Below are 24,568 nucleotides of genomic sequence, written 5' to 3'. Positions count from 1 at the left end.
TTTACCCAGCGTCTCTTTTCAATCTATTAACGTGATACAATCCTGATATTGTGTTGCAGGGTCGCCCAGGTCCTCCCGGTCCCCCGGGACCAAAGGTGAATTCAAAACCGAGCTGAATTTAATCACTAAAACCTTTTTTTTTTTACTTTTATCTCACATGATTTTCTTGTACTGTTTTCCCAAAGGGAAACATGGGGCTGAACTTCCAAGGGCCCAAAGGAGAGAAGGTCAGCGAGCAGATCGAGTGTTGACATTTTTAATGAATAAAGACTGTCGGTTTGCTTTGCACGCCTTTTCTTTTGTGATATTTAATCCGACTTTGCGCGCTTGTCTGGCTGTGAGCGCAGGGTGAACCGGGCCTGCCTGGACCTCCCGGGCCTCCGGGCCAGGTTGGGGAACAGAAGAAGCCGCCTGAGACAGAGATTCAGAGGGGAGACAAGGTAAAGCTTCCTATAGAAAAACAACCTGGAGTGTTTTCATCACAAACACCAGCAAGTGGGTCACAGAATACACTGCGCTATCCAGAAAAATGAATTTTAGAACGTTCAATGTGCAAAAGTTCACAAGAGTACAAAGTATCAAACATTTGTTTCAGGTTAAGGCTATTAGTTGCATTATCTGGCACTTTTAATATCTTTATTTCCTTGTGAGCATTTACCTGATATAGTCAATAGATTCTCCTCGGTCTCTAAGGTCACTAAAATGATTTGAACTTGTCAATCCTTATAAAACCCTGACACGCAAGAATTCAAGACTCGCTACTTCTATTAGGATTATTGCAAAGATCTTAGCAGGTTTCGTGAAGTCTGATGGAGACAGAATGTATGATAATAATTATAGTTCCCATGGGGCGAAAGAATTCTAATAATCTAAATACAAAATTATTAATAATACGTTTTTTTTCAATTGGCATTTCTTGACACTCAAGGACACACACATGGGCATACAAAGAAATATTTTTGTCAAAGCAATGATATATGCTGCTCAAAAAATAAAGGGAACACTTAAACAACACAATATAACTCGCAGTTAATCACACGTTTGTGAAATCAAACTGTCCCCTGATTCATTTGGACTTGTTTTAAGGACTTTACATCAATGTTGGATCAGCCTGTTGTGTGTTTTTCCATTTTAATTTTGAGCGTGACTCCAAATCCAGACCTTTGTGGGTTCCTACATTTGATTTCCATTGATCATTTTTGTGTGATTTTGTTGTCATCACATTCAACTATGTAAAGACCAAAGTATTTAATAAGAATATTTCATTAATTCGGATGTAGGATGTGTTATTTTAGTGTTCCCTTCCTTTTTTTGAGCAGAGTAGATTGTGCATTGTTGCACATGCTAAATCAGGGCTCTCAGACTCGCGGGCCAATGGTGGCCCTCGGAACAATATTTTGTGGCCCTCTGCCTGAAAGTCAAATCTTTGTGTCAGTGCTTCCGGCGCGTTTTTTCTCACATGCATCTGGGGGTTTTATACAGTGGGTTTCAAAAAAGCCGGGCAAGGAAAAAATGAAAAGTAATTTTGCAATGTATTTTTTGCTTCAAAATTTGAAAAAACAAGATGATTTTTTGATGAAAAAACGTCTGGTGACATTGTTAAAGCGATTCTTTTCTTATTTCTTTAAAAAAAAAAAAAAAACACAAAATTTTATTTTAGTGTTCCCTCAATTTTTTTGAGCAGTGTCTTTACATGTTACTATGTTACTGATATTTTTAAAGTAGTTTTTGATGATGTATCCTTATCAAATAACAGCGATCATAGGGTTTTGTTTTGTTTTGTTTTGTTTTGTTTTGTTTTGTTTTGTTTTGTTTTGTTTTGTTTTGTTTTGTTAGACCCTTGTGTTAAATCTCTGCTGAAACTATAAAGTGCAATGCAATACCGGGGCGGTTACACTCAAAGTCCTGCCACTGCGCTTTTTTGCGCAGGCAGGTTTGGAGTTGGAGGGGGATCCTTAATGAGCCACTAACTTACACCTTCCAAACATATGTTAATGCTGCATGTATTTCACTTACTCATCTTCCAAACATATGTTAATGCTGCATGCAGTCCCCATTTTAAAGAAAGACACATCCTCAAGTCCAGTAAGTCAAGCAAGAAAACCGAACGTGATCACAGACTAGACCGCTTGAAATGTGGTGTTGATGTGCTCGACCAAAAACTGCGGGCTTACAAAGTGCAGTATTCTACAATATTCTGGACATGGCTGCTGTAAATGCACATGAACTGTATAAGAAATGTACAGGATCAAACGAGTCAAGGTGAACATTCCAGTTCAATCTTGGTTATTGAGCAGGAAAAACAGAGAAAGCAGGCGCTACGTGAAATGAAAAGGGTCTCTGAAGGTAAAACAACAACATGCCAAGTGCGTCGCAACAGAAATCATTCTACACAAAAATGTGGCATTTGCCACAAGTACACCGGTAGGAAATGTAGAAAAGGACCTCCATTTGTGTTTAAAAATTGGCTAAATAATGCTAAAAACTAAAAAAAAGTGTGGAATATGCTTTTCAATGCAATTTATTTGGAATAGTTTTAATTACAAAGTGCCGTAATTTCCGGACGATAAGCCGCGACTTTTTTCACGTAAACAACGATGCGGCTAATATATGGACGTTTTTTTGGGGGGGCTAACAAGCTTCACACCGCTAAAACATTTATCCTCGTCACATCGGACCAATGAAATGACCGGGAAATTCTGAGTCCGTTCAACTCCGACACCGAAGAAGACGACTTTGACGGTTTTAGTGCGCAGGAGGAAGCCCGAGATAGCGATGGGCTAGCCGGTGCGGCTTATATTGAGGTGCGCTCAATAGTCCAGAAATTACGGTAAATGTTTTTCTTATTCACTCACGTCCTTTGTTTGCTTTCTCATTACTTTTACCCGTTTTCTCTTTCGACCAGAGAGGGGGGGAGGGGGGAAAGGTACCGATCGAATTTGCAATCGCAACGACCGGGTGATAACATTAACACTTCTTGGAAGGGGAGGGGCGTCTGCAGAAGAAGCAGGAATCTCCAGGACTTCTAGTGTTAAATTGCGGAAGCCTGCAAGCTGTCACTTTGGCCGCTGGATGGAGGCAGACGCCTCATTCGCTTGCGTCCTCTCCCTCACAGGACAAACTTCTACTTGATTTAATCCACATTTGAACCCTATTTTATTGATTCAGAAAGACCAGCTGGATAAAAAGTTCAGTTGGATCTTTTTCCATAGTTCGGTTCTCAGAAGATTATGTTCAAAACCAACTCATTATTTCATCGCAAGTGATATCATGCCCAATATGAACTGAAGAAAACTTTTTCCGACTGAATTTTGGTCCTGTCGGACTGGGTTTTTCATATTTTTTCTGTGTTTTCTAAGGGTGACCCAGGACTGCCCGGCCCCCGAGGTGATCAAGGCTACCCAGGACCTCCTGTACGCTTTCATTTCTACCCGTAAACATCATTCTGTAAAAGCAAAGCTAAATCTTTGTAAAAATTTCTGAGCTGGAGGACGTTATGATCTATTTAACACCTGCTTTATTCTCACTGTAAACCCATTTCGAGCAATCCTCACGATTAATGAACCTTATTTCCTTGTGGGGGTTCCTTGCGGCGGCCTTAGGGTCCCCCCGGCGGCCAGAAAGGAGAGAAGGGAGAACCGGGAGAGGCTGGAAAACGAGTGAGTACAAAAGTCCATTTACAGTCTTAAAATATACATTTCCAGAGCACATTTTCTATCAAAATGCTTTAGACGGAGACGTGTTAAGAGTTTATTAAGGTTATGTTAAACGTGACCAAATAATGGGATGTTTTTGTCCTCTGCATATTACACGATTTCCATCATGTGACATTTACACCAACAGGATCTTTTTCTGTGTTTAAACATCAACAACAGTTTCCAAACCCAAACCGTATCGTGGGATTAATCCTGAATGAATTCCACGAATCAGCAAATACATTAAAATGTATCATCTATTCCGGTATTTAAATCTTCTTGATACATCTAAACCACCATCACGTCTTCCTTCCTTTCAGGGGAAACCAGGCAAAGACGGCGAACTGGGGACTCCCGGGTTCTCGGTGAGTTCTCCACGAGATACAAATCCTTTTTCACTGACGGTTTGATACCAATTCGGCTCTGTGTGAACCTCCACGTCCTTTCTTTCCCCCGTCCCGTCTCAGGGAATCAAAGGAGAGCCGGGGCTTCCTGGTCCTCCCGGCCGCGACGGAGAGAGAGTGGGTTACGGTCGTATCTTGAGACATTTCAATCATGTAAATTTAAGTTTCCATAACCACCGTTTGTCTTTATGTTCTACCAAGGGGTTCAAAGGTGAACGTGGATTCCCAGGCCCGCCAGGAGTGGTGTGTAGTCTTTTTACACGCTTTTTTTTGTCGATATTTTTTACCCCGAAAAATACGCGTTGAAATGAAACCAAATCTGTGTGTTGTTTTTTGGCCACTAGGTGGCAGCGTTTCCCCTATTTTGTTCTCACGATTAAAAAGTTAATGTAAAATGTATTTCACTGTACCCTAAAATGTGCAAAAAAAAACTGTATAGCATTTTTGAGTAAATCGGTTCAAGCCTTTTTTGTGAGATTAGTCTAATTTCTCCTCATCCCATTAGGTGATTGGTTCGTCCACAGGAGGTCGGGTGGGCCCGAAAGGTGAGCCTGGTTTTCCCGGCTCACCAGGAATCAAAGGAGAGAGGGGGCCATCAGGTGGGCAATAGACACTTACACACACACACACACACACACACACACACACACACTCATGAAATAACTCTGTTTATATTCGCTATGACTTGTTTCCCCATCAGGTTTATCAGGTCCTCCGGGACCCCCTGGTGTTCCAGGATTTGGTACCGGTGGTCAACCCGGGCTTCCAGGCTACCCAGGAGAGAGAGGTCAAAAGGGAGACATTGGGTCCCCGGGCTTGTCTCTGCCAGGTATCCCGGGACGTGTGGGTGGTCCTGGGCTCCCGGGTCCTCCGGGTCCTCCCGGACCTCCGGGCTTTTCCTCTGGACAATGTACCACTGGCCAGCCCGGGCGTCCTGGCGTGCAGGGCGAGAGAGGTTACCCCGGCGCCACAGGGCAGAAAGGTGAGATAACTGAGAGGTCACTGCTCAAGCCTAGTTTGAATGGATGATCCCCAACCCCTCAAGTACTAATATATATAAATATAATGTAAACAAAACAGTAAGGACTCATCAAGCCGGATGACAAAGACATCTTGAATGTGTTTCCGCTGATGCAAGCTCTTTTTTTGGGGTTCCAGGAGAGAAGGGTGACACCTGTGTGAACTGCTTTACCGGCACCACTGGCATACCTGGACCCCCCGGACCACCAGGACAGCCTGGATTCCCAGGTGACTAAATTGTTAAATGATTACCTTCAGGTGCAGAAAAAAACGAGACTAAATCTCTATGTGTTTGCGTCATTTGTCGGCATTCGTCGTTTCCCTCGGCAGGAGCGCCTGGCTCATCGGGTATCAAAGGAGAGAGAGGATTCCCAGGATCCCCCGGAGGAGTCGGCGCTGCCGTGAGTAGCCGTACTCGAGAACTCACTTCTGACTCGTGTCTTCGTAGTATCTCAAGAGCCTTACCAGCTCTGATTCCGAAAGCGGATTCCCGTCAAAATCCCGCCAAAATCAATCAAGTTTGGTATATTCCAGAATTATGGAGGATCTCCTCTCCATCTGCAGGGTCCCCCCGGTCCCCAAGGTCCCCCAGGATACCCCGGAGAGAAGGGAGACCCAGGAGACGCCATCACTGTCAGTGGTGTGTCGGGAGACAAGGGTGACCCCGGTTTCCCCGGAACCCCCGGTCTGCCGGGTCTGGACGGCCGACCCGGCCGTGACGGACAGCCCGGTGCTCCAGGACAAAAAGGAGCTCCTGTAAGTGTCCCTTCAGTAAGTCACGCTCAAACGGTTCATCATCCAATTCCCGACTGTACGATGTATTTCAATTCAAAGGGCTCTCTGCTGGTGAAAGGAGAGCGAGGACCCCCTGGTGACTCGGGTGCTCCAGGAATTCCAGGTGACAGAGGCCCCCCTGGAAGCCCAGGGTTCGGACCTCCAGGGTCTTCAGGAGAAAAGGGCACCCAGGGCGTCTCGGGAAGACCCGGAGCTCCCGGTGTACCCGGTAAGATCATTCGAGTATCTCAAGGTGTCTTCCCTTCGCCTTTCGCCACCTTTGACCTTTGCTGTCTCTCACCTCCCAGGTGCTAAAGGCGAACCGGGCCTGGCGTCGGCTGAGAAGGGCTTGCCGGGACCCCGAGGGCAGGACGGCGGCCCAGGACTGCCCGGCGCACCAGGTACATAATGGTTAAGCAAAGATTTGAAAGCGTCCCGGAAGAAGACGAGTGCATCTCAATGCCCAGCCTCTAACATGGAACACCTCTTTTGTCGCTTCCAGGAAGCCCCGGACAACCCGGCCAGCCAGGTTTCCCTGGAATTCCGGGAGCAAAGGGTGAACCTGGACTCCCAGGAATTGGATTCCCCGGACCCCCGGGAGTTAAAGGTTAATATATTTTGAGGGGGATACATGCAGATGTTCCCCTTTTTACATTTCACGCGGCATCAGGTTAATTTTTCTCAGAGCTAAAGGGAAAATCAGGGCATTTTGCTGCTCGAGGAAATGTTTAGGAGAATTCTGTCGATGAAGTGCACAGAAAGCGGCATCTATTGATCACATCTGCATCTTCTCCAGGATTCCCAGGTATTCCCGGACAGCCAGGAACTCCAGGAGGACCAGGAAGACCAGGAGTGGACGGCCTCCCCGGCCAGCCCGGACTTCCAGGATCCAAGGTACCAGCTGACACTTTGAGGAGTCAAATCTTGGCCGCAATAGTCTTCATATGTACAAAGAGGGTGGTGATGGACCTTCACCTTTCTGTCCTGTGTGTTTCCACGACAGGGGGAACCTGGCTTCGGTCTCCCAGGTCCTCCAGGTTTACCCGGAGTGCCAGGTGGCAAAGGTGTACCGGGCCTCAAAGGAGACCCCGGTTTCCCCGGCAGCTCAGGGTCACCCGGACGACCTGGACTCGATGGCGCTCCCGGAGCCAAAGGTATGTTCCGTGGGAGAACAATTGGGGGGACTCGAATTTAGACACAAACGGACCTGACATTCCTCATCCCTGTCTTCTCAGGTGAGCCTGGTACGCCTGGTATCCCTGGAGCTCGCGGACCACCTGGAAGTTCCTCAATTGGCCCAGGTGGACCCCAAGGTGCACCTGGTCCACCAGGCCCAATGGGACCACCTGGTAAGAAGCGTCGGACGTGATCCCACCAATCCCCTCGACAGCCCTCAGAAGGCATTCGAGAAACTCCAAAACAACCGTGCCCTGGAAATTTCAAGTCTGTCTGTCACCATCGCAGGGTTCTCGGGAGCAAACGGAGAGAAGGGAGACCCGGGCCCTCCTGGTTTGGATATCCCAGGTCTGCCAGGAGATAGAGGATCCCCAGGTTTCCCAGGCTCCCCAGGAGCAAGTGGAGCCCCAGGACCCCCTGGAGAGCCTGGACAAGATGGCCTCCCTGGATTGCCAGGTATACTTAGCATATGCGATCCCAACTTTAACTATATTCCATGATAACTTGGCTGGATATGTAATGAGATTACTAAACATAAGCTACAACTTGCCTTGGTTAATCGATTCCCATGTTAAAAAAGTGACTGCTCTGCCTGCAGGCGCCAAAGGAGACATGGGTCCAATGGGACCCCCTGGACCTGGTGGAGGACCCGGTGGCCCCGGAGGACCTGGCGCCCCAGGATTCAAAGGTACCATTCAACAATTCAAGGACAGAAAGTACTGTGTGACATAGCGGAGACCGCCTCCCAAGCAACGAGTATCTTTTTCCTCCCTACAGGTGAGCCTGGGTTCCCAGGTAGAGATGGTCTCCCCGGTGTTCCTGGAACCAAAGGAGAGAGGGGTGACCCTGGCCTCCAAGGACCTCCGGGAATCTCCGAGCCCACACAGACTGTAAAGGGAGCCAAGGGAGACTCGGGATTTCCAGGTAACATCTAAAAATGCTTTCTCCAACGTGGTGGACCATAAGGATCTGCGATTTTAAGAAATGTTTGTACGATCACAGGCTCGCCAGGTCTCCCAGGACAGAAAGGCATCGCCGGCATCCCCGGCGACCCCGGACTGCCAGGATCAGATGGGCGTCCCGGGCTTCCCGGACCAGCAGGTGTGCCATCACCTACTTTGCATACACATCCAACGCTGATCGGACAGACTGTCGGACAATGCCGTTTCCACTTTGTCCAGGTTCCAAGGGAGAGTCTGGCATCCCCGGCGGCCCAGGTGGTCCCGGAGGTCCAGGACCGAAAGGAAGCATGGGAGAGATGGGCTTCCCAGGTGGGTTTATGTCCTTTGATTCGTTTTTGGGAAGTCGATCCTTCAACAAAGAGTACTGTTTTTTGCAAAGAAAACTGTGTCTCTATGATTTCAGGGTCTACTATGATTTCTTTAGACCCCGAATAAACCTTCAATGCTACTTTTACCTCTATTACTGTTATTATCACAGGACCTTTGGGCCAGAAGGGTCTACCAGGTCAGCCAGGTCGCCCGGGAACCCCGGGACAGCCTGGAGCTCCAGGTTACTCAGGACCCAAAGGCGAACCAGGCACTGCTGGAGTTGGACCACCCGGGCCAGCCGGGCTCAAAGTAAGGGCGGCACCACAGACACGTTCTTATTCGCGAAAACACAAAGCTGACATGGGTTTATTTTTTTCTTGCAGGGTGAGCCAGGCCAGCCAGGATTCCCAGGAAGTCCAGGACTAAAGGGAACTCCAGGGTCACCCGGGCTCCCAGGTTTACCGGGCGGAGCAGGCGCCAAAGGTGACCCCGGCCTCCCAGGATTCCAAGGTACAAAGTGGTTTTTAACAGTCGATATTTTCATTTCCATGGACAACAACCTCACCAAAGCACCAACTAAGACAGATTTAGTCTAAGACTTATTTAGTCACAAAACATAATCTCTGCATTTACCTAATTGGGACTCATGAAGAGAGCCAGGGTTCCAAAATGACCTATCTAGAGTCTTCTACCAGGAGTGGGGTTCGAACCCACGCAGACATACGTCCATTGGATCTTAAGTCCAACGCCTTAACCACTCGGCCATCCTGGTTGGATGATCGTACGAAAACTGCCAATGAAAAAAAAACGATTGATTTCTACGTATCCTGTTGTCCTGTTAGGCACTCCCGGCATACCCGGTCCCAAGGGACTAGACGGTGGACCCGGCGCCCCGGGTCTCACCGGAGCCCCAGGGAGACCAGGAGAGCCCGGTCGCCCCGGAGCGTCAGGGTTGCCCGGAGAGAAGGGTCAGCCAGGTCGGGATGGAATCCCAGGTCCGGCTGGAGTCAAAGGAGAGCCAGGTAATCTGCCTTCAATTTCTCTTTAAAATGGAAACCTGCCACATGGTGATCTGTGTTTGAACATATTTTGTCATTTTGTAGTTTCTTACGTTGGTCTTGTTTCACATCCCCCCACCAGGACTACCTGGTTACGGCAGCCCCGGAGCATCTGGACTCCCTGGATTGCCTGGTTGGTTTATATGCCAAATATACACACTGTGATATTTTTCTCCGCCGCCAACTCCTGTTTAACCTTCCCATCAGGTGCGAAGGGAGACCCCGGTCTTCCCGGCCCATCAGGCAGTCCCGGTTTCCCCGGCCTAAAAGGAGACAGTGGCAGCCCCGGCCCCTCCGGCATTCAAGGTCCTCCCGGCCCCCCCGGACCCGTAGGACTTTCTCTGCAAGGCCCCAAAGGCCTCCAGGGACCCCCAGGACCTCCCGGACGAGCAGGTCAGGGAACCTAGATAATCAGCCGAGTTCTGCCCAAGTTACTGCCTGGTTTACTCTTCACCTCAGATGACGGATTTTGGGTATTACAACAAATCCATCCAATATTGTCTTTCTGGGCCAGAGACACTTGCTCTAGGTCTGCCATTTAACAAAACTACCAAAGCAAAGTACTTTGTGTTTCAAGATTTGTGTCACCCGCGACCCGCAATCCAAGTAAACCAAGCAGCAACAGGGAACAAATCAACTTCAACTGACTGATTTGCATGACGTGTTTGTCCGATCAAAACCACCGACGTTCGTCCTTCGTCCGAGCACCGGGGCACCCGAGCACAGACGCTAGGCGTGTTTGCAAACGCCCGTGCGGGAACCTGTACGTTTCCTGTCACAAAGTTTCCAGCCACATGCCCGAATCCGCATGAGTCACTGATGTCACTGATGTAAACGTGTCCAGCAGTCCTTGTGTCTCCTCACTCCCCGATCCTCTTCCTCTAAACCCCAAAATGGGGGAGGAAGGAGAGACCTAATCTATCCGTCCTCCCACAGCTGTGACGCCCTTGTGTCTGTGTGTGTTTTGTTTTTGTTTTTTTGTCGGATCGTTTCCGAAGAATGTCAGTGTGAAACAGCGAAGCCAGACGCCAAACTCAACCTCGCACAAAAAACATATATGGATATCAATATCATTTTAGTTTATGGGGTAGTTTTAGTAACCCTTACAGACAGTTGGAACTTTAGTGACCACTAGTTGAGTGTTGGGGTTTCGTCTGGGTTTGCTGTGCTGCGTTTGTTCACCAGTCGCTCACCTGCATGGACGCCGTCCGTCCCGACACATGCCTCAAAAACACACAAAAACACACACAAGTGATACAGCTGCTATGACGCACACCTCGCATCTCGTACACTCTGAGCTTAAAACTGAATCGGGCATTAAATATGTCTGAGTTTGGCGTGCAGGACTAGGCTAATTTACTTGTTAACTTCATCACTTAATAGCTTTTTTAGCTTAGCATTTAGCATTTTTATTCACTCATTTTATTTTGTCTCTTCGATGTGAAACTCATTTTCCCGTTGCTGCTCAGCAGTGACCCCTTGTTGTGCTTAATGATTAAAAAAAGAATTGGACGCACATGTTGGAAAATGATCACAAGAAGGGTTGCAACTGCTTGGAAATGAGAAAAAACAAAAACAAGATTTTCAAAATAATCTGGGCAGCAGAACCACTGCTGTTCTTAGTAATGAAAAGAAATTTGTCATTCTAATTGATCGTAACAATAAACCGTCAACGTCCTTGCACGGTCAACTATGTCGATATACTGTCGATAAAGGAGCTTACAATTATACGTAAAAAACATTTTTACATTTTAACATTTTTAGGGTGGCTGCATGCAGGCCCCCTGCCCAACTTCACAACACATGTTTTTTTTTTAATTTTTTTTGTTTGTGTGTTTGTTAGTTTTGTTTTTACAATAACATTTTATACCTCCTCTCCCTCGCGGGACCACAACCACGCGCCGCCGGCCACCACAGGTCCCACAGGTCAGACTGACAGTGTCCTGACTGTCTGCACGTTTCTTTTTACGGCTACGGCCGTCGCACTGACTGAAACTTAACCCCACCGTGATCGACTAGGAGCAGAGTTTCACACGAGAAACCGATGGGAAAATCACTTATTTGTTACCGTACTGACCCTTGATTCTCCGCTCTGTCTTCTTTCCACTTTCCACGCACACTGATGATAACTAGAACGCACCGTTAACAAGTAAGCACCTTTAAGAACGTATTATTTGGTGGTGACAGCGAAGAGGAAAATCACGCACTCCTTTCGCTGAACTGGCATGTTATATTGATCACATGTAGACACGCTTGTGATAAATTCACCACGACGTGATTTTAGCATCCCGATAGCCGTGCACAGATGCTGTGTCACTAACTCACCTGGAACACAAAATCGTTGTTTGTCAAATTGTGTTGGATTCACTGAAATGATTTTTTATGTACTGGTATGAGCATTGAATTCAATACCTTAAATGTCGCAGGCTCCCCCAGCAATCCCCCCAAAATCTCAGATTTACCCCGACTCACTTTTGAGCTTCGCATTTAAACAAATTTCAGCAGCCTGCGTGACGGGTGACAGTCAGTCAGCAGACGTCTTGGTTAAACACCCCCATTATTCATTGCGGTATTGTACGTGGAAGTCCAGAGTGGCAGAGAAGTATCTTTAACTGGGGCAGGACTTGTATGCCAGCTGTGAGAAAATGGCGAGGTGTGCTGCAGGTGTGACAGCGAGGTTCAAAATTGAGGTGGAGGTTAACTCGCAATGGAGATCGTGGAAAAGAGGTAAAGAAACAAAGTCCAGCAAGGTGGAACAGCTGGAGAAAGTGTCAGGGGTAATACAGAATGTAAGGAAAGGCGTACAAGACAGTGACGAGACCAGCGATACTGTGGAGACAGTGGCATTGAGGAGAAGACAAGTGAGCAGAGCTGGATAGGATCAGGAATGAGTCCATCAGAGGGACAGCACATGCTAGATGTTTTGGAGAGAAGGTCAGACTGAGATAGGTCGTGTACAGCCAGGCAGGAAGCCGAGGGGAAGTCCAAAGAGAAGATTTATGGAAGGAGTGAAGGGGACATGAAGTTAGTTGGTGTGAGAGAAGGAGGATACGGAGAATAGGGTTAAGCGGAGTTCTTCGCAGCGATCTGCGATGAACCGGGTGTGAAATCTGAGATTCTGGTGCGTTGGGTGTTGCACACGTTACGGTTTGATTCAATTTGGACACGTATATTCCAAGAAAACCCAAACGACGGACTCTTTGAGCGATTCTTTATCGGATAGCGCGCTGTTTTGTCGAGACCTGACTTTATATCTGTACTGAAACCTGCCTCTGACTAAACCTCCTCTTCTCTTGTTCCCTCCGTAAAACGTCAACCCTGCTCCACTTTACCCCGGCGATTCTGGGAACCGTAGGTCCTCCAGGTTAGACTCCAGTGGTTTGATGGTTGTGATCAAATGCCAATGCTCACAAATGACATTATGGGGGAGGGGGGGAAGCAAAGGGAGTGTAAATGGTTACGGTGATCCCTCGCGATAACGCGGTTTACTTTTCACGGTTTCGCTACTTCACGGATTTGCATCGTGTTCTGCATTCTGATTGGCTAAAAAGTCACTCCGCTTCTTCTCTACCCCTGCGTCAAAAACGTTGCAGTTTAATATGTACACGTACGTAAAACAGCTTGCCAAATTTACATTACGTACGTGCAAATTCTCTTGCAATTTCGAGTTTCTCTAAAACCCATAATGTTGACAAAACGCTCTGGACCGACAAAAGGGCCCAAAAGGCAGCGGAAGATGCTATCTATCGCAGATAAAGTTAAACTTCTGGACATGCTAAGGGAAGGTAAAAGCTATGCGGCTGTCGGTCGGCATTACGGAATTAAGGAATCTTCCGTTCGTTCCATAAAGAAGGAAGAAAAAAAAAACATAGGGACGACAGCAGCGATGTATAATAGAGTATTAAAAAAAATAAAGGTTTCTACTTCACGGATTTTGCCAATCACGGGTTCTTTTTGGAACGTAACGCCCGCGAAAAACAAGGGTATACTGTATTTCGCTTCAAGTTGGTTCTCCGTCGTGAAAATGGAGTCATCCTCACTCCCCTTCATCTCGCCGAGGTGTATTTGTCTGCTTTTACTGACAAGCAAGAAGAGGGCGGTCAGATTTATTAAAGAAGATGCATCTAAGTGACTGTTTTTTTTTTTCACAGGAAGAGGAACAACATGAGCGTTTGTCACTTCCTGTTGTTTACAAAATAAAAGCATAAAGGACTCCATGTCGACTTGATTGCAGCTAAATCTGCTTGCTGTTAAAACGTTTTATCTGTAGTCTCGTTTTTTTTTTTGTTGTTTACATATTTTTTTTTCAAGTTTTGTTGATTTTTAGTCATTTGTGTCCTTATGCGTGCTTCACGCGTTCTATATCTCCTTCTGGTCGTCCATGACAAGTATCTCAAAGGCTGATTTATAATCAATAACAGTCGAGTCTACCATGTTTTTTTTCATCGCATTCCTCATAAGAACTCCCACGTGATATTTTTCCCTGCAAAAAAAGAAACAACTGAAGGTTGCTGACGTGAACCCCCGTGTAGTATTTAGACCAGAAACGGCGTGTTTTTTGTGTTATTTTTGTTATTTAACATGATAATTGACCCCTGCCATCTGTGCACAAAGGTCCACCTGGCCCGGAGGGTCCTCGCGGGCCTGCAGGAAGCGGCGGCATCAAGGGAGAGAAGGGAATCTCCGGCGCTCCCGGCGCACCGGGTTTCACCGGCCAGAAAGGAGACCCCGGTGTTCCCGGATTCTCGGTAAAAAGCCGTTCCGTTTTTCGCAAATACGTGTTGTACGGATCTCACGCGTGATGTGAACGTCCGGAGCGCTTTCTCACCAGGGCGCCAGCGGTTCCCCCGGCAGCCCCGGCCCGAAGGGAGACACAGGACTACCCGGCGTTCCCGGTTTCCCCGGTGAGTCCAAAAAAACGAAGCCGTCGTTAAAACACACCGGGTATTAATCCGAACCTCCCGTCTTAAGATGTTACATTCTCGCATCTTTACCAGGACCCAAGGGAGACCCAGGACTTCCCGGCGGTAACGGCCTTCCCGGTGACCCCGGAGATGTCGGCGCTCCCGGTGGGTGAACAATTTTGTCGGTAAGTTCTGAAACTGATCGCAAAACTCATCCTCATCGCGCTTCGTGCTGCAGGACTTCCTGGTGAACCTGGAATATCGCACACTCCCATCTTGGTTAAGGGCGAACCGGGACCCCCTGGTCCTCCAGGCCAGCCGGGCTCCCGGGGGTCACCAGGCAACCCAGGACGCGAGGGACTTCCAGGTGGGTGTATTAGCGCTATACGGGGTTGGAAATGCGCTAAAAAATGGAAATAATTCCAAAAAAAATTCCACAACCAAAAGTGCTCCAAAAAAAATAAAATGTATTTTACATACAGTACAAAAAAATTATTCTTGCACGACATTTCAGGCTTTAAACATGAATGTTTTAGTTTCCATATCTGTACAGATGTGGAAAAAGTATCCGCTTCCAGGATCTGGTGTTAGAAAACAGTGAAAATAATGATATAATGTTAAAATGTTTATATGACGTGGTATATCTGAATAAGAGGCGCCAACAAAAAAGGAGGGAATCAATCACTTTAAAAATGGCGTCACAATGTGCGAGAATACCTTTTTTTTACTATTTTTAAGATAGATTATCTTTATTTTTGGAGCACTTTTTGTAGCAAAGATCCTCTCCTTTTTGGATCCTAACCGGGCAGCGGATGTGCGTGGTTTTTTTTTTTTCCTTTTTCTAGCTCTTTCATAATTTACGATTTCACAAGAAAACTGACCTTTGAAAAAGATAAAACCTCTTCTCCCGTGGCTCTCAGGTCAGCCGGGGGATCCCGGGGATTCGGGTTTAGAGGGCCCCCCCGGTTTCAGCGGCCCCCCCGGCAGGAAGGGAGACGGCGGGCCCGCCGGTCAGCCTGGTGAGCGCGACTCGACCCGGAAATCCACATTTAACATCCCGACGCCGGCGTTTTTTCGCGGGAATTCACGGGATCGCCTCGCGATTCGCAGGTCAGCGCGGATTCCCGGGTCCCCCCGGTTCCGACGGCCCTCAGGGTCCCCCCGGCCTCCCGGGATCCGTCTCCGCAGCCCACGGCTTCCTGATCACCCGACACAGCCAGATCCAAGAAGTGCCCGCTTGTCCCCTGGGGACCAATCTCATCTACAACGGGTACTCCCTGCTGTACGTGCAGGGCAACGAGCGCGCCCACGGCCAGGACCTGGGTACGACGCTTTTCTTCGAAAACCTCCGTCCGATTTCTCGGCTTCGGAACGCGCCGTGACTTTGAGCCGACGTTTCCCCGTCCGCAGGCACGGCCGGCAGCTGTCTGCGCAGGTTCAGCACCATGCCCTTCATGTTCTGCAACATCAACAACGTCTGCAACTTCGCTTCCCGCAACGACTACTCCTATTGGCTGTCCACGCCCGAGCCCATGCCCATGTCCATGGCGCCCATCACCGGGGAGAGCATCAAGCCTTTCATCAGCAGGTAGGGAGGGCGTCATCGAGGAGCCGCCGTGAGAAAGAGAACGCCGGCTTCTCACGTCCCGGCCGTGTGTGTGTGTGCGTGTGTGTGTGTGTGTCGCAGGTGCTCAGTGTGTGAAGCCCCAGCTATGGTGATCGCGGTCCACAGCCAAACCATTCAGATTCCCAACTGCCCTGCAAACTGGGAGGCTCTTTGGATTGGATACTCCTTCATGATGGTAAGTATTCACCTTGTGTGTGTGTGTGTGTGTGTGTGTGTGTAATCAATTCGATGCTTTTCATGTTTTTATTTTGTAGCCGTTATGTTTTCTTTTTGTTTTTGCTTTTGTTTTCGAGTCTTTATCACCTAGGCTGCATGTCTGTGGAGATACTCTGTCGTCTTTTTCGGGATTTCTCTTGGAAATCTTTTTGTCTTCTCCGACGGGAAGAAATTCAAGTCCGGTCGCCGCGATACGAAGATTTCGACCGATTCGTGCACGCGGCGACCGATTTTCACGAAGCGGTCGGTTAAAGATCGACATGTTTTCGTCAAATAAAACCGATTCGTGAAAATCGGTCGACGCGTGCACGAATCGGTCGAAATCTTCGAATCGCGGCGACCGATTTTCACGAAGCGGTCGGTTAAAGATCGACATGTTTTCGTCAAATAAAACCGATTCGGTCGACGTCTTGCCCCGCAGCACACCAGCGCCGGCGCGGAGGGCTCCGGCCAGGCCCTGGCTTCCCCCGGCTCCTGCCTGGAGGAGTTCCGCAGCGCCCCCTTCATCGAGTGCCACGGCAGGGGGACGTGCAACTACTACGGCAACTCCTACAGCTTCTGGCTGGCCACCGTGGACGACAGCGAGATGTTCAGGTGCGGGCTCGATTTTTTTTTTACGAGTTGTCGCTTTAAACGACGGCCCCGAGATTTAATGTGTTAGACTTTTAATATGTTGCTCAAAAAAATTAAGGGAACGCTTAAACAACACGATTATCTCCAAGTCAATCACACTTATGTGAAATCAAAGTGTCCACAATGACTTGTTTTAAGGACATTACATCAACGTTGGATCAACTGTGTGTTTTTCCACTTTAATTTTGAGTAAGACTCCAAATCCAGACCTCCATGGGTTAATAAATTTAATTTCCATTAATAATTTTTGTCTGATTTTATTGTCAGCACATTCAACTATGTAAAGAACAAAGGATTTGATAAGAATATTTCATTCATTCAGATCTAGGATGTGTTATTTTAGTGCTCCCTTCCTTTTTTTGATCAGTGTATATTGTGCATTTTTATGTATTAAAACATGATTCCAGTGGATATTTTATAGATTCCTTAAAATATGCACATGCTAAATCAGGGCTCTCAGACTCGCGGGCCGATTACGGCCCTTGGAACAATATTTTGTGGCCCCTGCATGAAATCAGATCTTTATGTTTTTTTTTCTCACATAGGGTTTTAGACAGTGGGTTTAAAAAAAAAATCAGGCAAGGAAAAAATGAAAAAAAAAAATTGCAATGTATTTTTTGCTTCAAAATTTGAATACAACATTATTTTTTGATGAAAAAAAACGTCTAGGGACATAGTTAAAACGTTTCTTTTCTTATTTCTTTAAAAAAAAAATGATAGCAAAAAAATAAATAAACAGTCAAAATTAAAAAGATTGTTTTAATAACCAGAATAGCCACCATTAGCCTTGTAAACATCATACTTCCTCTTATACATGCTACCAATCAATTTTCTAATAAATTTTAATGGCAAATTTTCTCACAGTGACAAGATTTTCTCTTTTAACTCAACAATATTTTTAAGGTGTCATTTCATCAATTCTTTTTTAATATTAATTCGTCATGTATTTTTTTTAGAGGAACAGTTCATTACATCAAAAGACTTTTATAATTTACCTCCTTTACACTAAAACAAAGGAAACATTTGGACTTAGTGTAACTTCTAGATAATGATTTTACTGGTAATTTGACATCAAATTAGGCCTCATGTAGCCCCCGGACCAAAATGAGCTTGACACCCCTGCGCTAAATTTACAATTAATATCTGTTTATAATTTTTTTTGCAGCTACGTGCATGCAATTATTACACGGTACCTCTTCCCTGCTGTTTGTCCCTCACAGTAAGCCCCAGTCAGAGACCCTCAAGGCGGGTAACCTGCGAACGCGCGTCAGCCGCTGCGTGGTCTGCATGAAGAGGACGTAACGGCGCGGCGCAGCGAAAGCACCGCCGGCTGCCAAGGGAAGGCCCGTTTTTTTTCCATGAAAGGAGATGGATGTATGGATGACGGGTGGGGGGGGGGGACGAGCGAGGGGGAGCACTGGTCGCGGTGACGGATAAACCCGGTGTCGAGGTGACACCTTGGAATTCCAATGGTGAAATGTCTTCCGGCAAAAAAAAAAACAAACAAAAACAACAAAAAAAAAATGTTAAAAAAAAAAAAAAAAACCTTATGGTGCTACTGTGCGACACAGCTTAAAAAACTGACATAATTGAATCTTACATTTTTGCTTTGTTTTTTTCTTAAGAAGTACCTCAAAGTGAAAGCAGAAAAATACCCACAAAATGGTGCCACGACGGATGTGTGACAACACAAGTGCGTTTTTTTTTTTTTTTTTTCTCCTCTCTTTTCCCCTCTCTGTTTTTTAAGGATCACATTTCCTCTCCTCTTTAAAAAAAAAAAAAATCACTTTAGACATCGGTGCAACAGAAATCCATTTCCAAACACAAGTTTTTTTTTTCTTCTTTTTTTCCATCTTTTTTTTTTTTTTTTTTTTTGGCCCTATTGATGAGGAGCGAATTGTCTCCACGGTTACCAAATCGGCACTTTGACTTGAGAACATCCAAGATGAGAGATGCACTGAGCTTTCCTTAGTGAGACTGACTGCCTTTTTTTTATTAGTCACCCTTCATTTACACTCTTCCTCCCTCTTTCTCTTTCTTCCACTCTTTCTCCCTTGTTGTTTTACGTTAAATTTGGTGGTACTAACCCCTGCCGCAGCCCGCCTGCTAACCATCGGCCTTCGCCTCCTTTCTCTTTATTTTTTTTTCTCATTGTAAGTAATAAAATGTGTATATTGTGTAAAACACCTTTTATTTTTAGTGTACTAGGTTTTGAATCGGTACCAGCTGTTTGTTACATTTCCAGGTTCTTTCTAGCTCGCTTACACACACCACACACACACACATAAACACAGACTCTCACACACACACACACGTCATTGTTCACTTGACACACTTTGACTCAGATATTGTACAAAGTAAGGCTTTTATGAATGAAACAGTATTTTATATATAATAAATATATATTTGAAAAAAAGAGGATAAAAAAGGTATATAGAGCTTATTCGGCTGTGGGAAGACTGTTCACTGTTTTCAACCACAAACTTACGGTCATTCATTTCACCAAATGATAAAGCTAACTACTGAGGACAGACAGAGCCATTTTCCCTTAAAATAATAAAAATAATAATAGCTGGCTTGTATGATATTAATGATGCCAATCACTTAAACTTTTTATATTCAATTTGTAGAATTAATAAATGTCGGACTGAATTAAAAGGGGGATTTGCTTTTAGATAGTCTAATGATCGGGGGAATGTTAGAGATATTTCTGCAACACAGGATATTCATTCAATCTTGGCTTTGGCTCCTTGATAAGAAAACCACAATAATTTTTATGTGCTTTTTTTTTTTTTTTTAATAAAAAAAAACATTTCCAGGTGTTGGGCTTTGCTGTAAAAAGAGGGCCTGAGGTTTTTTTTGTTGTTTTTTTTTTCGCACCCACTTCCTATTTCACTGGCTTGAATTTGTATCCATGTTTGGTACAAATGTTCACAGACACAATGAAATGGGGTGGAACAGTGTTTGATGCGAAGCTTCTCAGACACACACACTCCTGATGTACCACGAGTCAGAGTGGGAGGGGTACGATTTTTCCTGTGATTTTATTGTTATTGTTTTCTTTTGTTTGTTTGTTTTTTTTTTTTTTTCAAAAGTGCTATTATGAATTCTAATTTTTGTCAACCTGGGGTGCGATTAAAATGTTTATTTTTTCCCTGTTTGTTTTGTTTTCATGTTATCCAGAAGTTGTTATAAACTTTTAAGACTGAAATAAACACTATGTCTAAAAGTTTTTGTCTCCCAAGATATTCAATCAGAAGCAGGAAACCTGGAGAGCAAAGGTCTTATCAGATCAGTTATCCAATTCATAAAATAATGGAAAGGTAGTAATCATAGTGCTTTAGTTTATTTCCCACTGTTTCATTGTGAGTAAAGTTGCAAACCCACAGAAGTGCAGCTCTCGTTGCACATGCAGCACATGATGCATTTTCCCCGAGGGTGAACGCTGAATTACAGAAAAGAAATGAAAAAAATAAAAGCCACTTTTAAAAAAAGTATCCCATTGGATAAACCAACATAGTGCATGATTTTATGTGCATATATTTACAACACCAGGCGCAGTTTGCGCGTCACATTAGACAGTCAGTGACGAAATGTGTCCAGCAGGTGGCGGTAAACACAAAGGAAGTGGAGCCACAGTTCCAATAAACTCTTTAAAAAAATCTTTTTTTAAGTAACTGCAGGCTATCTATACTTTTAACTCTTTGAAAAATAAACCTTGGGTCAGGTAAGATGATAATAATAAGAATAATACTTATTATTATTATTCTTATTATTATTATTATTGCTGTTGTTGTTATTATAATAATTATATTATAACAATTTTTCTATTCTTATTATTATTGTCATTATTATTAGTAGTATTATTATTGCTGTTGTTGTTATTATAATAATTATATTATAATAATCTATTCTATTCTTATCATTATTGTCATTATCATTATTATTACTATAACAATGCTATAATGTTTTGATATTGACTTCAGAGAACTCAAGATAAATGGCAGCTGCAGTAACTGTTTGGTTTCTTATTCTATATTCGGAGAACACTTAAAAGTTCGAATAATTCCCGTACTCTGCAAACTATCATCCCCACCGATGGATAGTCCCTTGCGACAATATAGTTCCTCCTCAACTTTGCCTCCTAGGCCATGAGCTCAGATAACACCATAGGTAAACAAACACCAAATCGACGCTCAGCTAACCGCTAGTAATTTCCCCACAGCAGAATGAGGAACGGTCAGACTTTTTTTTGCTTTTCTTCCGACGCTTTGGCAGAAATTCACCATTGATTTTCAGGCAAAGTGCCCGTAAACATCAAGCAACTTTCTCTATTTTAGATCCCTATTTTTAAAAGCGACTGCTATTTTACTCGTGACCTTTACCCATGACCCCGAGATTGTGATAACGCATCAGATTTTAACGGTGCATTTTTCCCCCCCAAATCTGTTGTATTAAAAATCCACAGCGCCGATTAGAAAATCACGAGCTATTTATTGATACGTCAATATCCGAGGAGAGAAAACAGAACACAACTTCAGCTCTTGCATGTGACAGCTGTTACTTCAATGCGGGCTATTATTTTGTAAGGGTAGGCACTCTCGTGTCCAAATCTAATTACTAAATGTCTTTAGCATCTCATCTGACCCGGGAAGATTCCTGAAAAGCTGCCTCACTCGGTACCTAAATAGGAAACTTTCGAGGATGCGAGGAGGCGGATCGGAGGGGTCACTGCTGTCATCGGGCTCTCTGTTGAAGACAGATGCTGTTGTTGCGCGTCAGTGAGGTCGGGTCTCCCGTCGGGCCGCATGGAAACAAGATGCGGTCAGGTGAAACTCTGACGCATCCGCTCTCATTAGGCAAAAATTCCATGTGTTTTGGTGTGTGTCATAGGATAAACAGGGGGGAACCCAGGGCCTTCACACACACACACACACACACTCGGCGATCGAGATGCTAGGAGCTGCTCTAATAGTGGCGCATATTGGATCCGACCAGCATACTGGCAAAGTGGGCTGTAAACTTTGGCCCACATTGCACACATAGACACAGATGTTCAAACACACACACACACACACACAAACACACACACACTGGGTGTTGTTTTGAAACTCTAGTCTAGTCTACATCCCCAGTGAGCCCTCTGGTTCGTCCATCAGTAATGAAACACTACCGGGTCTGATGGTGGTGTTGAAATGCCTCCCGCTTGGACCACTGGCCTCGCCTTCATCACACACACACACACACACACACACACACACACACACACAAACACACGCGCGCGCCTGCTTCTATACATCAACATATCCTCAGTGCATTGCACTGGCCTTCCAGTCAACAGAGAGGTTGCTCCTGGCCGTCGTTCCCTCAGGCGAACGGCGAGGTTCACTGGGTGAAAACATCCAGGGCTTCATCTGCAGGATTAGAGTCTATGTTTGTGAGCATCCCATTACTCAAAGGTCACGGTTTTGGTCGCTTCAACAGCCAAGACTACTCCGTCAACTCCCGACCCTTGTCCCGAGAGACACTCAACACCTTAAATGCAAAGCCCATTCTCTTGCCTTATACGACCGATGCATCCCATCCTTCTGTGGTCGTGTTTGCAGGTAATAGCCTGGGTGTCCGTGCACTGGCCGAAACTTCACGTCTCGATGTTGTTTACCTTCTGATAGTAGGCGAGGCCTCAGGAGCCTAAACAGTGCAGTAAAAAAAGCTAGCGACACAGTGTACGGTAATACAATGGAGTTTCAGCGATTTGCTTGATTCGGTGGGAAGCACTATAGAGAAAATGAATATATCCATTCCAGTATTAAGATACAATTTCCAAAACAATTTCTTACAAACACTTAAGCTAGTGTGACTTCTCAGATGTTGCTTGGATGTATAATGAATAAGTATGTGTATATATATCTATATAAGTGTGTTTATAAGTGTGTCCCCCTCTCTCTCTATATGTAGAGAGAGAAAGAACTTAATCACTCATTTCACTTTAATGAAAACACCCAGAATACAGAAGTTCTTTCCCCAATGACATTTGGATTATTTTCATGCACACTGGACCTTTAAATTTCCATTTAATAGGATGTTAATTAGCGTGGCTAACTGGATCCAGGCAACACAGGTGTCCCTTCAATAAGAGGTACTATTAGCACAACCACCATTTGCTTTGGAGAATAGCAGCTAGCTGCGATGGTAATGGCCAACGAATCTGTAAACCAACAAGATAAAGTTATAATTATTTCCCCATTTTCCTCAGACGAAGACTTACTTTTGATAGCTATATCTTAATCATATTGAGAAAAAAGTGCTGGGACAAGGCAAGAGCAAAACATCCTGGAACAGTTAGCTTACCGGCTGGATAGCTAAATAGCTAGCTGTTTATGCTAGCGCTAGCCATTTATGCTGGCACTAGCCGTTTAAGCTAGCGGCACGAGGAGGTTGAGTCTGAGCTATTACTTTGTTTTCAGCAAATGGACACTTTTTAAGCAGGCGAATGGCTGGTGAGGCCATGTTTTAAAATGTGTTTTACCACATTTAAAATTAGTACAAGATTAAAAAAAAGAATGGAGAATTCAAGCTTTGAAAAGACATAAACTGCCACAGGACAGCTAATGCTAATGCTAATTTGTTCAGGCCAAGGGGGGGGTGGTAACGCAAGCTGTGTTGCATTGATAATTCATCTGCATTCTTTTTCAGCAAATATTTTAAAAATAACTTTTTACTCATTATAGTTTTCATTTAACTAAACTTCCAAGCAAAACAAGCTCATGACCTACAAAACAAAACCCAGTATTTGCCAGTCAATATGCAGCAGGTGGCAGAAAAAAGCTCTTGAGGTGCTTGAAAAAAATGTAAAAAAGACATTAACCTGTTGCCAGTAGAAGAGTATGTTTTGCACCACAGTTGCCATCAGTTTTTTCTGATAATGTGCCTCAAAAATCACTAAAGGAATAAAAGGAAAATGTGAACATAGCAAAAAAAAAGGTTTCATATCTGGAACAATGTTGACGCATTAAGGAGGCGAGACAGCGGGAGTGTTTCTTCATCAGTTGGGGGCACTTAACTCAAGAGATATTGTTATATACACAATGATTTGAGCAAAAAAAAAAAAAAAGAAAAAAAGAAATAAGCCTGACTAATATCTGATAACGTATGGGCTTTTCAATTCAACAGCTTTTATTTTAATACTTAGTTTGACCAACATTTGACCTTTCGTTACACAGCGAACCAAAAATATCTTGTGGTTCCCCTGAAGTTAATTCCAGATAATCAAATTAGATGATCTGATTTCTGATTCTTGTAGGGATCAGCATCATGCACTTTATCACTTAACCCCAGATTAACATTAGTTTATACGTGGACTGTTCACAGTTTTTATTTCATTTATTTTTTTGCCCAAGTGTTATTAAGCCCACTTGGCCCACATGAGCTTAAATAATAAGAATAGACAGAAGGGTGTCGACAGCTCTCAGTTACATCAGGGTAAATTTCAGCCGACAAAAACAGGCTTGCTTACAGCCTCCGAAGCAGAATTGGCTGATTTGCCTATCGTGGTTTCCTATTCCGCCAGTTGTGAACTATCGACTTTCTCCTCGGCTCCATCGTCCGGTGTGACAGTCCGTGATAAGACAACAAAAGCATTTTAAGACATGTATAGAATGTGAAAGAGTTTTTTCGACAGTGCCTGATCTTTTGGCTGCTCTGAAACAGTCAGTAATGACAAATAAAAGGACTTGTTTCAGGCGATGGGAGTTTTAAAATAACCAATCAGTGCAAACAAATGTGTTACC

The 24,568-nt window shown here is 44.9% G+C and overlaps 1 protein-coding gene and 1 non-coding gene across 2 annotated transcripts in view; one reads left to right on the top strand and one right to left on the bottom strand.

The window, feature by feature from the left end:
* col4a5 (collagen, type IV, alpha 5 (Alport syndrome)) overlaps positions 1–18,562 on the top strand; it is a 40,307-nt gene extending 21,745 nt beyond the window's left edge. Inside the window, exons 11-49 of the mRNA XM_086165361.1 lie at positions 60–95; positions 186–227; positions 348–440; positions 3,360–3,413; positions 3,603–3,659; positions 4,016–4,060; positions 4,163–4,216; positions 4,301–4,342; positions 4,605–4,698; positions 4,800–5,081; positions 5,258–5,347; positions 5,450–5,520; positions 5,684–5,875; positions 5,954–6,122; positions 6,202–6,294; positions 6,396–6,500; positions 6,690–6,787; positions 6,897–7,047; positions 7,129–7,242; positions 7,358–7,525; positions 7,668–7,757; positions 7,847–7,993; positions 8,072–8,170; positions 8,251–8,340; positions 8,510–8,649; positions 8,724–8,850; positions 9,183–9,362; positions 9,481–9,531; positions 9,606–9,791; positions 14,013–14,146; positions 14,230–14,302; positions 14,396–14,467; positions 14,541–14,669; positions 15,223–15,321; positions 15,413–15,625; positions 15,713–15,890; positions 15,990–16,104; positions 16,567–16,739; positions 17,999–18,562. Coding sequence (XP_086021487.1) covers positions 60–95; positions 186–227; positions 348–440; positions 3,360–3,413; positions 3,603–3,659; positions 4,016–4,060; positions 4,163–4,216; positions 4,301–4,342; positions 4,605–4,698; positions 4,800–5,081; positions 5,258–5,347; positions 5,450–5,520; positions 5,684–5,875; positions 5,954–6,122; positions 6,202–6,294; positions 6,396–6,500; positions 6,690–6,787; positions 6,897–7,047; positions 7,129–7,242; positions 7,358–7,525; positions 7,668–7,757; positions 7,847–7,993; positions 8,072–8,170; positions 8,251–8,340; positions 8,510–8,649; positions 8,724–8,850; positions 9,183–9,362; positions 9,481–9,531; positions 9,606–9,791; positions 14,013–14,146; positions 14,230–14,302; positions 14,396–14,467; positions 14,541–14,669; positions 15,223–15,321; positions 15,413–15,625; positions 15,713–15,890; positions 15,990–16,104; positions 16,567–16,739; positions 17,999–18,080 — 4,428 coding nt within the window. The 3' untranslated portion in view covers positions 18,081–18,562. The remainder of the gene's footprint in view (positions 1–59; positions 96–185; positions 228–347; positions 441–3,359; positions 3,414–3,602; positions 3,660–4,015; positions 4,061–4,162; positions 4,217–4,300; positions 4,343–4,604; positions 4,699–4,799; positions 5,082–5,257; positions 5,348–5,449; positions 5,521–5,683; positions 5,876–5,953; positions 6,123–6,201; positions 6,295–6,395; positions 6,501–6,689; positions 6,788–6,896; positions 7,048–7,128; positions 7,243–7,357; positions 7,526–7,667; positions 7,758–7,846; positions 7,994–8,071; positions 8,171–8,250; positions 8,341–8,509; positions 8,650–8,723; positions 8,851–9,182; positions 9,363–9,480; positions 9,532–9,605; positions 9,792–14,012; positions 14,147–14,229; positions 14,303–14,395; positions 14,468–14,540; positions 14,670–15,222; positions 15,322–15,412; positions 15,626–15,712; positions 15,891–15,989; positions 16,105–16,566; positions 16,740–17,998) is intronic.
* trnal-uaa (transfer RNA leucine (anticodon UAA)) lies at positions 9,030–9,112 on the bottom strand. The gene has a single exon. It is a non-coding gene; the product is annotated as a tRNA-Leu (tRNA).
* Positions 18,563–24,568: the final 6,006 nt, after the last annotated feature.

The sequence above is a fragment of the Fistularia commersonii genome, chromosome 19, assembly GCF_037954325.1.
Source record: "Fistularia commersonii isolate RoL2024-O1a breed Wild chromosome 19, RoL_Fcom_v1.0, whole genome shotgun sequence".
Taxonomy (NCBI): Eukaryota; Metazoa; Chordata; class Actinopteri; order Syngnathiformes; family Fistulariidae; genus Fistularia; species Fistularia commersonii.
This window is presented reverse-complemented; position numbering and strand designations above follow the sequence as displayed.